This window comes from Naegleria lovaniensis (genome assembly GCF_003324165.1).
Source record: "Naegleria lovaniensis strain ATCC 30569 chromosome Unknown tig015, whole genome shotgun sequence".
NCBI classification, from domain to species: domain Eukaryota; phylum Heterolobosea; class Eutetramitea; order Acrasida; family Naegleriidae; genus Naegleria; species Naegleria lovaniensis.
In genome coordinates, this window is record NW_025407837.1 from 440,502 (window position 1) to 456,610 (window position 16,109).

Here is a 16,109-nt window from a genome sequence, read left to right on the forward strand (position 1 = left end):
AAGTTTCTTGTATTAATCAAATATAGATATTTATTTTACAGCGATTGAATTTTCTTATCAATCTCCAAAATTATATCACTGTTCTCATTGTATATTCCTGATTTTAACAGTCTTGCTTTTTCCCTTAGTAAACGATTCACTTCCTTACTTCTCGAATCTTCTTTAAATGGATTGGACGGTGACGAGTTTGAAAAAGTCTGTGCATCCAATGAAATATCTTGCGTTTCATTATTATTGTCCTTATCTGCTTGTTCGTAGGAGCCATCCAACAAAGGAGATGAATCTTGTGGTGTTGACCTTGTCTTTTTTGATGAGGACACTTCTCTTTTCTTTCTTGGAGGCGACGGAGAGGAGTTTCTAGAATCTTCGCCAGAAGAAGAACTTGAGGAGGAAGTGTTGAGTTGTTTGTCTTGTTTTTTCTGATCTCGCTCTTCCTTTTTGATTAAATCAGATATCAGCGTTTTGAGAGTATTGACTTCATCTTCATGTTTCTCAGAGGATATCCTTGGCGGCGTTGATCCCAAAGGATGGTGATTAAGCAGGTTGGAGTCGTAATATACAGGGTTAGTAGTGTAGGCAGAACTATGCATCGATGGAAAAGTTGGTGGAGGGCCATAGGAGTTCCATACGGATATTGAAAGGGAGATGTAGGATTAACGGATGGGGTGACTTGTTGTTGAAGTTGATGTAAGGCCATGACTTGCTGATGAAGCTTCCTTAGTTCAGCCTCATGTTTCTTTTTGGCTCTCTGTAACTCCTCTGTCACCTTTTTCCATTGCAGCTTGTAGCTTTGCTTGGAGTTTGTTGTTTCATGAAGTTTTGATTCCAAAGATTCATTTTCAACTTGGAGTTTGGTAATTTTTTCATTCAGCTCCATAACATCGTGTGACAGCTGTTGATCAATTCGTTTCTGTAACTCCTGATTTTTGATCGTTTCAAGTTGTAATCGATGCTGGAAAGATTCCTTTTCCATCTTGATCACATGTTCCATATGTTCTAATTTTCGAGCGTAATCACTTTCAAGCTCTGTTTTCCTTCTTCTTAGTTCTTGCTCGACTTGTATGAGTTGTTTTTCCCTCTTTTCCATATCCTCCAAAGCTTGTGTATACTTCATTTCTTTTTGTTTTAACATCTCCCTTTGATCTGTTAATTGTTTGTCCTTTTTTGAGTATTCCTCCCTCAGGGCTGCTTCCACCTTCTGAAGATGCATCTGTTCTTTTTGTTCCAATTGTTTTTTGAACACTTGTTTTTCTCGCTTCTTCCAAAGCTCCAACTCCCATGCTGCTTTATATTCCGGTGTATTTCTGATGAGTTCTTTGGCAAGCAATTGTTGTTGCTCTTCGTTTAGGGAGGATAAATCAACCTCTCCAAAACTACTTGATGAAACATTCTCCCCCATTTGCATGCCTTCATTACTGCTATTGCTCAGCATCATTTCCGATAAGAAGCAAAATCAATGATGATCCAAACAACGGAATTGCTTAATTGATGATTTTTTTTTTGATTTTTGTACGAATTTTTGGCGCCATCTTTATTTGATTCAACTCCTTTGAAGAACCATCTTGAACACCATCTCACCAGGCTCGAAATTTGACATTGGTACATGATACTTTTACGGAAACATTTCAATTCATGGTTGAATTATGAAGTCCCTACGGTTTGGAACTTGTTTGCAGTCGCGTTCAAAAAGGAATCAAAAAAATGGGAAATTCAAGCTCTCTACCTTTCGTGCTGCGGCCCGAATTCATTGTACCAGTATTGATTGTCATATTGGTATTTTCTTTATGCGTTTCATTATTGGTCTACAGATTCCTAACACGAAGAAGAAGGAGGGATGGAAGCTCCGAACCTCTTTGGTTATTGGCAGGAGGATTATTTAGAAAATCATCATCCCGACGACAGTCGTCTACAAACAGTGAAGAATTTGAAGAAACATTGCCTTTAACCAGTAGCAAAAATTTGACTGGTTACTATAACCATCATCAAGAAAATTCATCATGGCTTGATGGCTTCTCTAATTTGTTTACACCTCGAAAACGAACCGAGGAAAATTCGGAGGAGAATTTTACGGTGTCATCTGAGCTATTGTTCCAAGTGAAACTTTTCTTGAGAACAACGGATTATGAGCTTGTAGAGAAGAAGGAAACATTGAAATTATTGCTGGACTCAAAAAAAACGCATACCAAAAACAATGCTTTCAAAACTTTTGTTTTTTGCGAGAATACATCATCCACAAATACTATAGCAACAATCATTTGTACGAATACGACGAAACAACCATTTTCATTGATAACAGATTTAAGTTGCAAGAGAGCGTTCTTACAATTTATGTCAGGACTTGGTCAATTATCACCGTATATCCTCAACGTGATACACATTGATTTAGACGGCCAAGGAAAGTGTTTCGCTCTTGTTCCTTATATGAGCGAAGGAGCGTTATTTGATTTGTTGGAAAAAACGAAGCGAGAAAATCCTAACATACAATCTTTCATGGATCCAGATAGTATCAGCCAACTTTCTGGCCAAATATTGTGTGCCTTAAAAGTTCTTCAACAAATAGGGATTGAATTTACTCATTTATCTACAAAGAATATCTTGATTGAAAAGTCAAATGATATTTCCTCAAGCGTACCCTATACATGCAAATTAAGTTGTTTGGAAGATCAATTTTTATTATTTTCAAGAAATACATTTACGAACACAGCCAAGAATGCAGTTGAAGCATTTGGATTTGTTCTCTATGAGATGTGTACAGGTATACCTTGCAAAGCTGCCACAGATATTAATTTGGATAGAGTATTATACGCCTCATTCAGGAAAATTTTGAATGACATTTTCCCATTGTCACTCGCTCATGAAACGTCAACCTCTCAAACACATACAAGTGTGACGTTAGATCAACTATTGAACGATGAAGCATTTTATTGCGATCCAAATGTTGTTGCTTCCATGAAAAATCAAGAAGTGGTAAGTTGTGGATTGTACATCAGTCTACGTTACTATATGCTCGTTATTAAGCAAATGGGATCTGGGCTAAAATCACTGCTAGAAAAGCTTCACCAATTCCAAACACAAACCAAAAGAGTCCAAATCACACACTGAGTAAGAGTGATTTGCCCACCCATCACAGTCCTTGGTTTGTAAAGCAATGGATCACCCTACTTGGTTGGAAAAGGTTGCTATCTCATTCGTCATTCGTCGACAACAATGATTTGCTGATGGCCACAGCAGTTGACTTCAAAATGCCACTTTCAACAGTTATTTAAAAACGATCACACAAAAAATGTCGTCAAACAGTTCAGAACTCCCCACCAACACTGTGGACACATTAAAATTGAAAATCAAAGCGGATAGGATTGTTGATTGCATCATCTTCTCTCAACGCATGTCCAAGTCATGGAAATTTCCTTCATTCATTTTAGAAGATGAACAACTTCTTTCCGAGTATTTTCAACCGGCACAAGAAGAGTTTCTTTCATTAACTTTTGATGAGAGACGTCAAATTGTCGAGTGGTACGAGCAATTAGGACAAGAAATTGTTCCACTCTATGATGGAGAATTTGCCGAAGATGCATTGCATGGTTCTCCGAATCGTTGCAACATGGTGACCTTACATGAACAAGATGCCATCCTGTACGGTCAGGTTGTTCGAGATTTTATGAGAAAAGTATTTGCAGCAACTGTGAGTGAGGAGGATAAGGAAAGAGTGGAATTGATGTTTTTGTCAGATCCCAAATTATTACAAAGTACCATTGAGGCAAACACGAAACGAAGTCGTTGACAACATTCACGAGTGAGTATGTGGATTGAATTTCAATAAACTTTTGAAGCAAACATCTACAATCTCAATCGACGTCGTTCTCACACACGTGTTGAACTTTTTTTTGGTCATACAATTCGCGTGAAAAGCAAAAAGAAATTAGAAATAGCGTCGAATTAAAATCAAAAAAAAATATGGTGAACACAACAACCTCAGGTGCAGTTTCAACCTTTACAAATTCGGAAGATGATCGTTTGGCTATGAGAAGCAAATCCAGAATCTCTCATACACAGAGAGAAGTGGCTTGGAATGAACATGCAGGAGGAAATTTATCAAATACAACGACATCTTCCGTGCAACCTGAATCACCCATATCGGAATCTTATACAAGTGTATTATTTTCATCATCAAAATTAATGAATGAAGATCAACAACAACAAAATTTACCTCCGTTAAGTCGTATTTTGGATCGCTTATGGAATTCTTCGGTGGTTTTTAAGGTTGGATTTTTATTGGCTGTTGTGATTGTACAAATCGTTTTTTATCAATTGTATATCAAAAATACCTTATCGAACCCATCGATCGAATACAAAAGAAAGAGCTTTTATAGACATCTTACAAAGGATACACTAACTCAAGAAATGTTGTTAAATAGTCCCAGCCGCTACTTTGTTTTTGGAAATGCAGAAAAACGCCACAAAGATTATGACATTGCAAAATGTGTGATTGAATCCTTAATGAAACAATTTAAACTGACGACACTTGAAGCCAAATATTTTACAAGTTATAACGATTTTTCAAATGGAGTTCGTGAATTGAAAGACAAATTTGGCTCCAATTCATTAATGCGATCCTTGTGGAATGAAAAACATGTTTCACCATATATTGTCGTAGAAAATAACTCTAATTATATTGAAATTGGGTCCATGGACAAGTTTTTAGCGTTTCTTTCGAAATATTACGGGCTCAGCAAGGACACTGGTACCATACAAGAGTGTGCAAAACTTTATAATACAAAATTATAATGAACTACAAAGATCTTCAATCAGAAAATAGTCTCTATTCCTTTCTTGATCGATCTTTTCTTTTTTCACCTTTTCAATCATAAGCCTTAGGCGCTCATTATTTAATCTGATTTCTTCTTGTCTTTGTTCCAATCTGTACATTGCGGCAATTAACGCATCATTTCTCGAAGCAGCTTCTTCATATGAATGTAAAAATTGTTGTCTCTCGTAATCTATTTGATGGCACAAGTTGCGATTCACAAGGTACATTTCAAGATTTTGAAGAATCATTTCTCTGCAGGCCTGTTTTGTGAAATTCTGCAACTGGAACTTTTCAGGTATTTCACCGTTTTCATTACTTGTCACACACTCTGCTGATAAAGTATTTCTCTTTTTGTTTGGTGTTGAGGGCTCGTTGTTTTCTGTGTCGTTGGTATCATCATGGAGTGGCTTTGACGTTTTGTTTCCTCGTTTTTTGGATGAGGATGACCCAGCATTGTCCCGATCAGCTTCATGCGACACTTTGCTTGATTTCAAATACTTGGCTGCCATCTCATGTAATTTTCCATTGGCAATTAACTCATCTTTATCCAATCCTTTGGCTTTAAGCTTTTGTAACAGCGGTTTCCATACTCTTCTTCTTGCATTAATGAACCAATTGTTTACCTGAGTGAGAGTAAGTGAGGTCTCGGTTGCAAGAGCATCTTTTTCAGCGTCAGAAGGATATGGATGATTGAAATTGTCAAACAGCCATTTCTGTAAGCAGTCCACTGAAGGTTTGGGAAGATTGCCTCGCCCAATAACTGTTGAGGGAGTTGGAAGTCCATTGGGAAGCGAGCCAACAATGTTCGTTCGAGTCACATTGGCATTATTAGGATTGATTCTGATCTTTGGGAGTTTTACGTCTCCTGAATTGTTGGAGGTATTGTCTTTGGATGGTTTTGGAGATTGGGATGAACTGGACGTTTTCTCTTCCTTTTGGCCTGGTTCTACTTTAGGTTTCCAAATACGTATTCTAGAATTGACGAACCATGTGTTGATTTGACTCATTGTTAATTTCGTTGTTTTACAAAGCTCTTCTTTTTCCTCTTCACTTGGGTATGGATGATCAAAATGTCTTTCGAGCCACTCCATCAAAACAGCACGTGCATGTTTTGGGATGTTAAATCCTTGTTGTGAGGAAAATGAAGCAGGTCAACTAAGAGGTTATTCGCTGGAATCGACGTACTTACTTTTCGCGTTTGTTTTGTCCTTTGATTTTTTCAACGTTTCGTTCTCTAAATGGTCAGTGTGCTCTTTAGATAAGGGCGAAGGTTCCTCTTCCAACATTTCAAACACGCTGTCGTCACTGCTGTTGCTGTGGTCTGTACCATCATCCAAATACGGTACATCATTGGCTTCATCATCCTCTAATGCAAAAAATTCAGTCAACTTTCAATGAATCGTGTTCCACTTACCATCATGAATTTCCTTATCGGATAAAGCCTCAATGATGACCTCTTCCTCTACACTTTTAAATTTTAATTTACGTTCCCTCTTTGGATATCTCTTTTCAACAGGTTCCTCAAATGCCCCTTCATCTTCCTGGGCTACACCATGTGCCGAAAACGTTTCCGATTTATCTTGCTCGGAAGCCTTAAAGGTCAGGTCGGATGACTTGCGTTTCTCAGCCTTTCGTCGATTCATTTTTGAGAGTTTTTTTTAAGCCTTAGCAATGACTGAGGACGTCCTTCTTAATCGTTCCCATTTGAAGCTATAGATACTGGTCAACGATTTGTCTTCTTCTTCGGAATGGATCAGGAATGTAATCTGCAATGAATGGATCAAACACACACAGGCTCAATTCCTTTTTCAAAAAAAATGAATAAGGAACTATACGCTCCGTTAGATGTGAATGAGGTACTCTCGGCCACTAAGGGACTGGTAAGTATCAAACGTAATTATTGGATATATGAGATTTGATGTCCTCTCTACCGTGTGCCTTGACCTGTGTAAACGTAGAGTGTTGAGGCTAGCATCGTTGTTACCCTGTATGAATGTTTACAAAATGAATCGGAGTGGAGTTACACGGGCAAGTGGGGAGTGTTGTATTTTGGAAAAGACATGATCAGTAGCACGTTTCAATTGATGATGCTCAGTGTGGAGAGCAAGCAAGTAATTTGGAGTCATGAGTGCTATGAAAAGTTTCAAATGGATGCCCTTAATGATCACTTTATCAGCTTTGAGAGCGATGATAGAATTATTGGGCTCAATTTGGAGATGAATAGCAGGACGTCAGCTTCCAAGTTTGTGAGTGTGGTCAATGGACGTGTGAACAGCATCAATAGTAGTAGTGGTGGTGGTAGTACTGTTCGATCCTCAAGTCAAGACAGTCTTCCATCGTCAAGTTCCTCCAATCTCCCTGCAACCAAACAGCCCAAAAAGGCTAAAGAGAATGATGAAGGGAAATCCTCTAGTGTATTTGGAGGGTTTGGGTCCATGTTTAAGAAAGGAATGGGTACCGTCGGATCCATGTTCAAAAAGAAGGATGAGAAGCCAGCAGAACCAGAGCAAGATTCAAGAAGGCCACTACGGGAATCTATTCGTATTGGTGAAGTCAAAAACTTTAAGAATGTTGCTCATGTCGGAATCAACCAAGACACTGGTAAATTTGAAATGAAAGGACTACCTCCAGAACTCATGGATATGATGGGAGGTTTAGGTCTCTCACCAGAGCAAGCCGAAGACCCAGAAACTCAAAAGAAGCTGGTCAAATACATGCACCGATACGAACGTAAAGTTGCCAAGGAAAGAATGTTAGAAGAACAACATCACATGGAACAAGAGGCGTCAAAACAACCACCACCCTCAATAATTCCACCTCCTCCGCAACCAGTTGAGAGCAATGTCCCACCTCCACCTCCTGTTCCTTTAAGTGACAGTAGTGGTAATCATGATAGCAGAATACCGCCACCTCCACCGTATGACGGTCATGACACAAGCTATGTTTCTATTCCGCCACCTCCTCCACTACCACAAGTCCAAGGTAACGTTCCTCCGCCTCCGCCCTTAATCAAAACACAGTATGAGCCAATTCCTCCTCCGCCTCCACCTCCTCCACTAATGAATGAAGGAAGTTCGGAAATTCCACCACCTCCTCCTGTTGGAATGTCATCGATTCCACCACCGCCTTATCAAGCAATTCCACCACCACCATTAATTATTGAAAGCGACAGCAATGACGAGGATGAGGTGTCTTTATCACCAAACATTCCTCCACCTCCATCGATGGGAGCTATCCCACCACCTCCACCCATGGTTCAAGGCGATGATATTAGCACATCTCATAACAATCCAATTAGACACAGCATGCCTCCTACGGTTCGAAGTAACGTTGCTGTATCAAAAACTGAGGACAAAAAAGTAGAGCTACCTTCAAAACCAGCTGATTTTCTTGCTGAAATTAAGACCTTCTCAAAAGACTCACTCAAAAACTCTCCTCCTACCGATATTACCAAGTTCACACCTCAGGAAAAAGAAGGATTCAAAAAATACCTTATGGATAAATTTTCCAAAGCGAGATTACATGAAGTATCTGATTCTGAATCTGAATCTGATGATGATTGGTAATTTAATTTGATTTGTAAGGAGTTGACCGATCGGTATTTTCCTCAATGTAACGCTCTTGTTCTAAAACATAATCGTCAGGAAGGCGATATCGATGACTCATGATGAAATTAGGGTTGGAACCTGCTGTCAATTGTACAATAATGAATGGTAGAATTATAAATTCATATTTTCCTAAAATCCAAGCAATGAAAATGGGGCCTAAGAAGTGTTCGATCACTTTTTCAACTTCTTGACGGGAAGCTCTTGACCTTAGCTTAGCTCTGTAATTGTATTCTAAATGGCCATACAATCCTTTCTTATATTCTGAATAATCAATACCTGACACGGAGAATGCCAACAAAGATGCTGCAATGGTTGAACGAAGAGAGTGCTTGAGTGCAAGCTTGTTCAAATTAATATCTGGCGTTGATGGTAGTTTGTTGATTCTAAACCTGTATCTAAGATAGGCATAACCAAAAGTAAGGAAAGGAAGAGCCATATTATTAGAAAGATATTTGGCCCATTCAAAATCTTTCAAATATTTATCCATAATTTTGTCATGTTTCTTGATGGTTTCATCGTCATACTTTGAAGTTCTGATCAGTGTGGCACAGTTATATGTGTTCATATGAGAGAGCTTTTCATTGTCACTTGTTGAATTTTTCAACATGTAAGAAAGTTGTAACAACTTCTCGATCTTCTCATCGGTCAACTGACTTCGAGTATCCTTGCTAGATATTAAATTATATAAAATAGTAGTGTAATAATTTTGTACCTTTTCGTTTGATTTAAACTTGAGGGTAGACCAAACATGAAATTTTTCTAGAAAATGTGGGTGGGTAGCCTCAACAGAACTAAATAATTTAAGTAGAGCAACAGTCCATTCCTTTTCATCGTCATCTAATGACGGGTCAGTTTCGAAAATGTTCATCACTTTGAAAAAGCAATACGAGTCCTTGAAAATCACTTTTGCCAATGATCTATCGATACACATCTGACATAAGAGTTGCAATGCGTATTTTCTATTCGAAGTAGAGAGAGCATTCTCAATATCTTTTAAATGATGTTCCTTTAGTTTATGCAAAGCGTATACTAAGTTATAGGTATTTATATTGTGAATAAAAATGATTAAATAAAGGGATTAGCAAAATGATTGATGACCATAAAATAGAATGTATCAATTGTGGTAAATATTAAAATTACGTACAGCTTAATGGAAGAGCAGCTACCTTCTGCAAATTTAATTCACCGTTTTCTTCGAACATTAGTTTATCCAACACAATGTCAGCTGTGAATAGAATCGTTATAGAAAAGCATTCACAAAATTTTCGAAAAACATACATGAAAGAAGGGTAGAAATAATGGCATATGAATATCCAAGAATCAATAATCCAATAACAAGATACAATGTAGGATATTTTCTCAAAGGATCCGTTGCAGTAAAATCTTCTTGTCCTCTAAATTTAATGGAGGAAAGCATAAGACTAAACATTGTAATATCTTCTGAAGAATCGGAACTTGTTTTAGGCTTACTTTCCGAAGGAGTAGATGTTGGTGATGATGATGAAGAAAGGAGAGACCGAGAGAAGTATCTTGTTCTCATTATGGCTGCAGTTATCGTATTGGAAAAAATACGTTCATCATGATGATTTCGTTTTGTAAAGAGTGGTTTCAAGTTGCTGTTGAGGGATGATGCTGCCAGCAATAATAATTGCGTCTTGTTCTGATGACCCAGACACGATTTGAGAAGAGCTGAGTGAAGTCTCTGCATTTTTTAATTTCAATGAGTTTTTCATGATGATTGAAAATGATCTTTGTTGCAATGATGATTCCCTTGGCACGATAAAACTTTCTCTCCGTGTTGTAATAACATGCGTCGTCTTTACTCTTTAGTCTAATTCACTTTTTTGTGGAATTCACTCTTTCCTCGTTTTTCACGATTTTTCCACATTTTCAGAGAAGAGGCAATTCCAATAAAACCAGACACAGGCAAGATCGAGAGATGAATTCAACACACAAACAAAACAACAACACTGCAATTACTCATGACCGTTTCCGAACGTCCAGAAAGAACCCACAAACTTCCATGGTATTTGGAAGACTACATTGTTGGTGATTTTGATATGAGAAAGAATTATGAAAAGGAAATTAAAAAACGAGAAGCTCAAAAGAAGAAGAAATTGGCTGCTGCTGCTTCTCTGAGAACCACCACTACGAGTACATCATCGGCTTCTTCCTCGAGCGCCAGTTCATCATCATCATCTCTCAAAGGCAAGAGCACATGCACGGAAAAGACCATTTCCAAGAGAAAGGAAAAGGCAAAACTTGATACCAAGAAGAAGAAGGAATCGGTAAAGAAAGCTGTTCGTAAATCCAAGTCTGTATTCTCTTCCGGAACCTCTTTCAGTTATACCTCATCATCAGTTGGAACATCCTCTTCCGTTGTTACTCCTTACAATGATTTCAATAATCCAAAATATAAGGTTTACACTTCACCTTCGGATGCCAAGAAGAAACTCTTGGAAAAGACTCCTGGAAACAAAATCTTGTCAGGCAAAGATGATGCTACCAAGTGGGCCATGTCTACACTCACTTCAACACTTACTAACTATTGTTATGGATTGAAAAGTATTAGTGATTTATTGGCTGGATGTTACTATGTACCTGGAAATAATCACAAATTACAAACTGATTCGGATCGTGTTCCTCCAGTTCAAATTTGTTTCAGTTTTGATACGACTGGATCCATGTATTCATATTTGGATAATTTGAAATTCAAATTACAAACTATTTGTCAGCAATTAATGAATGACATTAGAGGCTTGGAAATTGCAGTCATTTGCCATGGTGATTATCAAGATGCAAACGGAAAATATGCCATTTCGAAATTGGATTTCACTACAGATATTGAACAAATCACTTCCTTCGTTCAGTCAGTCGAAAGAACATCAGGATATGACACGGATGAATGTTATGAAGCAGTTTTGAAAGAAGCTCAAGCCCTCTCTTGGGTTCCAGTTGAAAATACCTATACCATACGATCATTGGTTGTGATTGGAGATGCAATGCCTCATAAACCTCATGAATGGTTTGGTATTGATTGGAAAGTGGAAGCTAAAAAGTTATTTGACGATTACCATATTAAGGTACACTCGGTGAAATGTGGTTCGCTGAGTGGAGCTCAAGAATTTTTTCAAACTATTGCATCTGAAACTGGTGGGGCTGTCTATCAGTTAGATAACTTTGAAAAGACTGTGGAAATGTTCTGTGGATTGATTTATAGAGAAGCCACTGAACACAACATGAATGATCCAACTATGCAAGCTCACATTGCCAATGCAGTAAGTGGAGAAGTGACACTTGTCAAGCCAACTGCATCTTCCTCTTCAGATGCCATGCTTGACGAAGATGTTGCTCCAAAGAAAACAATTTCAGAGGATGCAACTTCACTTGGAGACTATGTGGTTACCGATGTTGATATTTTGAAAATTCACAATGCCATTCACAGCAAAGATGCTACAGTGACCATTAATGGTGTAACATTTGGAATTCAAATGAATGACAGCTCCTGTCGATATGTGAGAGTGGACGGAGTGGTCTACATTGAACAAAATAAGGAAAAGAAAACGAAATATGCCAAGATGGCTCTTGAAGGCAAGAAAATTACTTGGATTTGTCACTCTGGTAATTGGGGTCTCATTGTGGATGATTCTATTGAGAAGCGATAAAGCTATTCACCATTTTGTGCACAGAGATTCCAATGTAAATAAACCATGAACCTGTAATTTAATCAATTAATTTTAAAATTATTTTCAAACAAAAAATGCTTAACACCTCTTCACAATCTAACGCCACTTTCCGATCAAACCCTCTGCCTTCTTCCAAACAAATTTATGAAATTACTGATCAAGACGGCGATAAAGCATTTCCGATTCATGTTGTGAATAGAGCTTTCGAAATTGAGGAAAAATATCACACGGAAGTTGTTCGGATTGTATTTGCCGATAAAATTGTTTTTATGATTTCACAATTAGATGCACTTGCAGGTACCATCATTAAAGCAGACAAGGACAACTCCAATGCTTTAACAATGACTGTTTCTCAAAATTATGATGACTTCGATGGTGATTTTAATCAACTTCCTGAACCAACCTATTCTGTGAGAACATTATTTGGCAAGAGGGCTCCATCTCTCGAAAATGCACAAAGTGAAACCTATCTTGATGTTGAAACAATTTTTGCTCGATTGTTAATTGAAGAATTATACAAACCAAAAGAAAGATCAACTATGCAAATTCCTGATTTGCTGGAACCACCCATGCCAATAGTCCTCGAAAAGCCATTAATTATTTGTCTTACTTTTTCCAAAGAATTTCAAAATAGGCTTAAACAACCAAAAATCGGTAAGCAAGTCATGAAGCAGCTTATTGACTGTGTTGTCAATAAAATTTAGTTCCTTTGCAATATTTCAAAAACAATATTGCGTCCAATCTGTCAAAATAAATATATATAAATAATTCAGATTTTTGAGAATATTCTCAAAAATCAATTCAATAACATTATTAATTCAAGTTGTTAATAATCATAAAGCGTAGCAAATGGTTTCAGTGTATGTGTGAAGTGTTTATTTAAATTGGGTGTATGACTGATTACATGTGTGGCAATCCATTCAAAATTGGAAAAGTGAAAGGGTGGGATGTATAAATTATTGTAATGTGATTGGTGGTGAGGGAATGTGGAATGTAGTAGTGTGGTGGTAGTGAAAGGTGTAGAGATTATATGTGAATGTGTCTATGGTGGGGAATGGATGTCATCAAGTTTAGAACAGAGAAATCTTCTTGAGATTCTTCTTTGCCTTAGTTCCTCGTTGTTTTGTTTCTGCATCCTGTGAGTTGCAAGCGTCTTCTATCATATTTTTGATAAATTCCTGCTGCAATGAGTGCTTAATCTTCATTTCGTAAACATTTGCCAAGTCACCAACAATGGAAACAGCATTCTTGAAAACTTCTTGGTCGGTATTTGGATCTTCAAAAACAATTTTTACAAATGACAGCAAAGGATCTACATATGGAATAAAAGCTTGAGGATTTTCCTTCTTAAATCCAAGTAAAATGCCAATGTAAGCATCTAACACGTTTTCTCTGAGCAAATTCAAGTATGAAACCATTTCTTCGCTTGATACATCAACTTGTGCTTCACAAGCTTGAAGAAGAACGTTGCCTACAAATGGTAGATACTTTTCAAATCTGGCTCCTACAGCCAATGCAATATCTCCGAAAGCTGCAATAATGTTTGGCTTCACATTTCTATGCAGCTCGTTTGTTTGTAAATTCTTTAGCAATTGTTCCATAATAGCATCGGAGTAATTGAAGAGCTTTTCTCTCAAAGCAATACTCAAATCTCCAATGATATTAACTGTAACGACACAAATTTGTTCGTATTGATATGTTTGCAATCCTCTGAGAAGGAATGGTAAAAAGTGTGGCATGTACCTATCAAAATCTTGTGAAAGAGCGGCAGCAACTGCACCAACAGCAAGGAAGGCTTCTTCGTGAACATTGACGCTCTTTGAATCAAAGATCTTCAACAAGAATGTCATAATTCTATCTGCATGTTTCACAATTCTGAACTCAAGCTTTCTAGCAGCAACTTGAAGAGATCCACACATCAAACCTTGAATAAGACAAACTTCTTCGGTTTGAGGAAGAGTCAGGGTTTGTTCAAGTCTGTTTAACAATTCTGCAACAATCATGTCCAAGATTTCAAAAGTATCTCTGGCACCACTGTGGACAAGAGCAGACAAAGCTTCGTATGCATTAATTCTGAGGTTGTTCTCGCTAGAGTCTTCTCTGAGAGTAGAAGCCAAAAGCATTTCAGCTAACGTCTTGAAGTAAGGAGACAAAGCATAGGATTGTTTTTCATCGCTGCTCTCTGCTGAAAATGCCTCAGCAATGTGCATGATGGTCCAACATGCCTTACTGCAAATACGTGCTTCATCGTTCATGGCAATACTAAGAGCCTTCAACACATTTTCCAAGTGATGATCAATCAAAGGATCAGGATGGAATTCAGCAATTCTTCCCAACGCAAACACAGATGTATCCTTGACAAGAAGGACTGGATCAGAAACGTGTGCAAGAAGGAACGGCATTGCTCTGTTGATGAGATCGTTCATTCTGTCTCCTGGTCTTGGTCCATCCAAAATTGCAGAGAATGCCAAAGTAGCTGCTTCCTTAAAGTGCCAATCTTGATTGTTAATATTGTTTGAAACGAATGGCATAATTTCGTTAACAATACTTTCTCCTGTTACTAAAGCCATCGCAGCAATACAGTTACTAGCGTAATTGCTTACACACATGTCGCCATCTTCTTGATACTCATTTTGTCTTGTAAGGCATTGCGTCATGAGATTAACTAGAGGAGAGAGAGCTTGTGAAATGATGTTGTAACACTCTCTGTCTGCAGCAATGTTATTCTCGTGAGCAATTTCCATTTCTTCTAAAATGATGGCCTCAGTTTCGGCTAGTGAAGTCCAAAATTCAATAGCTTGAAGTTGAACCTCCTCTTTTTCATTTGGATCTGTTAAAGCTTTAGTTGTAATCTATATGAACATATGTACAGCATCATATGAAATGAATAATAATGAAAATGAATGAATATGAGTCATGAAACATAGAATACTTACAGTAAACACGGCTTCCATGTATGGTTTCAGCTTGTCGTAATACAAATATCCAATCTTCACCAAACATTCAAATGCAACTCTTCTTATTCTAGTATCAGTGCTTTGTGTGGATTGACATACAGTTTCCATAATATAATTTCTTTCCGACTGCGTTGTGTAAATGAAAGGATGAATCATTTAACTATCATTTTCAAAATAATTAGTACTTACATCTCTCTCAAAGTTTTCTTGAACAAAGACAAGACAATTCACTAATGCTTCGGTAGCAGCTAATTTGATGTCATTATTACTTGTTTCTCTCATTCCTTGAATAACTGCTGTAAGAATTTGATTTGTATTGTGTTTGAGAGCAGGAGCTCGGCACATATCACACAAAAAACCAATAGCCATTAAACTTGATTGAATACCATAAACTGATTGTGGCTCTGAAATGTTCTTTAAGACGGCATCAATGACGTTTAACCATTGATTGTTTGCTAAATCTACGGAAGCAAATTCAGCAAGCACTTGAGCCGCTGTTTTTCTTGCTTCAATAGCTGATGAGTGGAGTGTAAGAAGAACTTTGTTTCTGATTTGCGTCTTTGTTTCTTCATCTTGTCTCATCCATTGATGTTCCAGAAGCACTTTCTTTTGTGGGTCCTTTGAATCAAGAACGTTTTTCAATTGAAGACCAGCCAACTGTCTGAGATGGTTTGGTTTGGTTTCATCGGCAAGCTCAGATACCAACAAAATCATAAATTTAGGCTAATGATGAACGAGAGTTGATGAAGTGTTTGAAGCGTTGGTATTGTTATTAGGAAATATTTTCCATCACGTGATGATTACAAATTATTATTACTTACCAATTCATTAACTTTTAAACTTTCCAGCATTTGTTCGGCTTGTGAACGAGCTTGGTTGTCATTGGAGGCAAGTACCACCAAAAGTTGGCTGAAATCTGAGGCGTTCATGGCGTACGTGATGAAGAGGGAATATTAATAAATTTTGGGGTGCTGGAGCCTTTGTTTGGCTTTTTCTTATTTTTTTTGAACTTGAATTGCTTTTGGGCGGTTTTTGGAGTTGGCAAGCTCTC

General features: G+C 37.6%; 10 protein-coding genes across 10 annotated transcripts; 6 read left to right on the top strand and 4 right to left on the bottom strand.

Annotated features, from left to right (window-relative positions):
• Positions 1-35: 35 nt before the first annotated feature.
• Positions 36-1,435, bottom strand: C9374_002399 (uncharacterized protein; the record flags this gene model as incomplete). Its single annotated transcript, XM_044691812.1, has 2 exons — positions 36-582; positions 630-1,435. 2 exons carry the CDS (start codon positions 1,433-1,435, stop codon positions 36-38), a joined length of 1,353 nt encoding a protein of 450 aa, XP_044550647.1.
• A 266-nt stretch (positions 1,436-1,701) lies between these two features.
• On the top strand, positions 1,702-3,102 carry C9374_002400 (uncharacterized protein; the record flags this gene model as incomplete). The annotated part of the gene is made up of 2 exons (XM_044691815.1): positions 1,702-2,967; positions 3,019-3,102. The coding sequence occupies 2 exons, from the start codon at positions 1,702-1,704 to the stop codon at positions 3,100-3,102; spliced, it is 1,350 nt and encodes a 449-aa protein (XP_044550648.1).
• A 181-nt stretch (positions 3,103-3,283) lies between these two features.
• On the top strand, positions 3,284-3,781 carry C9374_002401 (uncharacterized protein; the record flags this gene model as incomplete). The annotated part of the gene is made up of 1 exon (XM_044691816.1): positions 3,284-3,781. The coding sequence occupies one exon, from the start codon at positions 3,284-3,286 to the stop codon at positions 3,779-3,781; it is 498 nt and encodes a 165-aa protein (XP_044550649.1).
• A 173-nt stretch (positions 3,782-3,954) lies between these two features.
• Positions 3,955-4,772, top strand: C9374_002402 (uncharacterized protein; the record flags this gene model as incomplete). The annotated part of the gene is made up of 2 exons (XM_044691817.1): positions 3,955-4,694; positions 4,754-4,772. The coding sequence occupies 2 exons, from the start codon at positions 3,955-3,957 to the stop codon at positions 4,770-4,772; spliced, it is 759 nt and encodes a 252-aa protein (XP_044550650.1).
• A 7-nt stretch (positions 4,773-4,779) lies between these two features.
• Positions 4,780-6,450, bottom strand: C9374_002403 (uncharacterized protein; the record flags this gene model as incomplete). The annotated part of the gene is made up of 3 exons (XM_044691818.1): positions 4,780-5,933; positions 5,997-6,173; positions 6,222-6,450. 3 exons carry the CDS (start codon positions 6,448-6,450, stop codon positions 4,780-4,782), a joined length of 1,560 nt encoding a protein of 519 aa, XP_044550651.1.
• A 174-nt stretch (positions 6,451-6,624) lies between these two features.
• C9374_002404 (uncharacterized protein) lies at positions 6,625-8,373 on the top strand (the record flags this gene model as incomplete). The annotated part of the gene is made up of 2 exons (XM_044691819.1): positions 6,625-6,687; positions 6,766-8,373. The coding sequence occupies 2 exons, from the start codon at positions 6,625-6,627 to the stop codon at positions 8,371-8,373; spliced, it is 1,671 nt and encodes a 556-aa protein (XP_044550652.1).
• Position 8,374: 1 nt separating this feature from the next.
• Positions 8,375-10,123, bottom strand: C9374_002405 (uncharacterized protein; the record flags this gene model as incomplete). The annotated part of the gene is made up of 3 exons (XM_044691820.1): positions 8,375-9,444; positions 9,560-9,640; positions 9,694-10,123. 3 exons carry the CDS (start codon positions 10,121-10,123, stop codon positions 8,375-8,377), a joined length of 1,581 nt encoding a protein of 526 aa, XP_044550653.1.
• A 274-nt stretch (positions 10,124-10,397) lies between these two features.
• C9374_002406 (uncharacterized protein) lies at positions 10,398-12,080 on the top strand (the record flags this gene model as incomplete). The annotated part of the gene is made up of 1 exon (XM_044691821.1): positions 10,398-12,080. The coding sequence occupies one exon, from the start codon at positions 10,398-10,400 to the stop codon at positions 12,078-12,080; it is 1,683 nt and encodes a 560-aa protein (XP_044550654.1).
• A 95-nt stretch (positions 12,081-12,175) lies between these two features.
• On the top strand, positions 12,176-12,805 carry C9374_002407 (uncharacterized protein; the record flags this gene model as incomplete). Its single annotated transcript, XM_044691822.1, has 1 exon — positions 12,176-12,805. The coding sequence occupies one exon, from the start codon at positions 12,176-12,178 to the stop codon at positions 12,803-12,805; it is 630 nt and encodes a 209-aa protein (XP_044550655.1).
• A 366-nt stretch (positions 12,806-13,171) lies between these two features.
• C9374_002408 (uncharacterized protein) lies at positions 13,172-15,987 on the bottom strand (the record flags this gene model as incomplete). The annotated part of the gene is made up of 4 exons (XM_044691823.1): positions 13,172-14,953; positions 15,038-15,184; positions 15,248-15,781; positions 15,880-15,987. The coding sequence occupies 4 exons, from the start codon at positions 15,985-15,987 to the stop codon at positions 13,172-13,174; spliced, it is 2,571 nt and encodes an 856-aa protein (XP_044550656.1).
• Between the last annotated feature and the right edge of the window lie 122 nt (positions 15,988-16,109).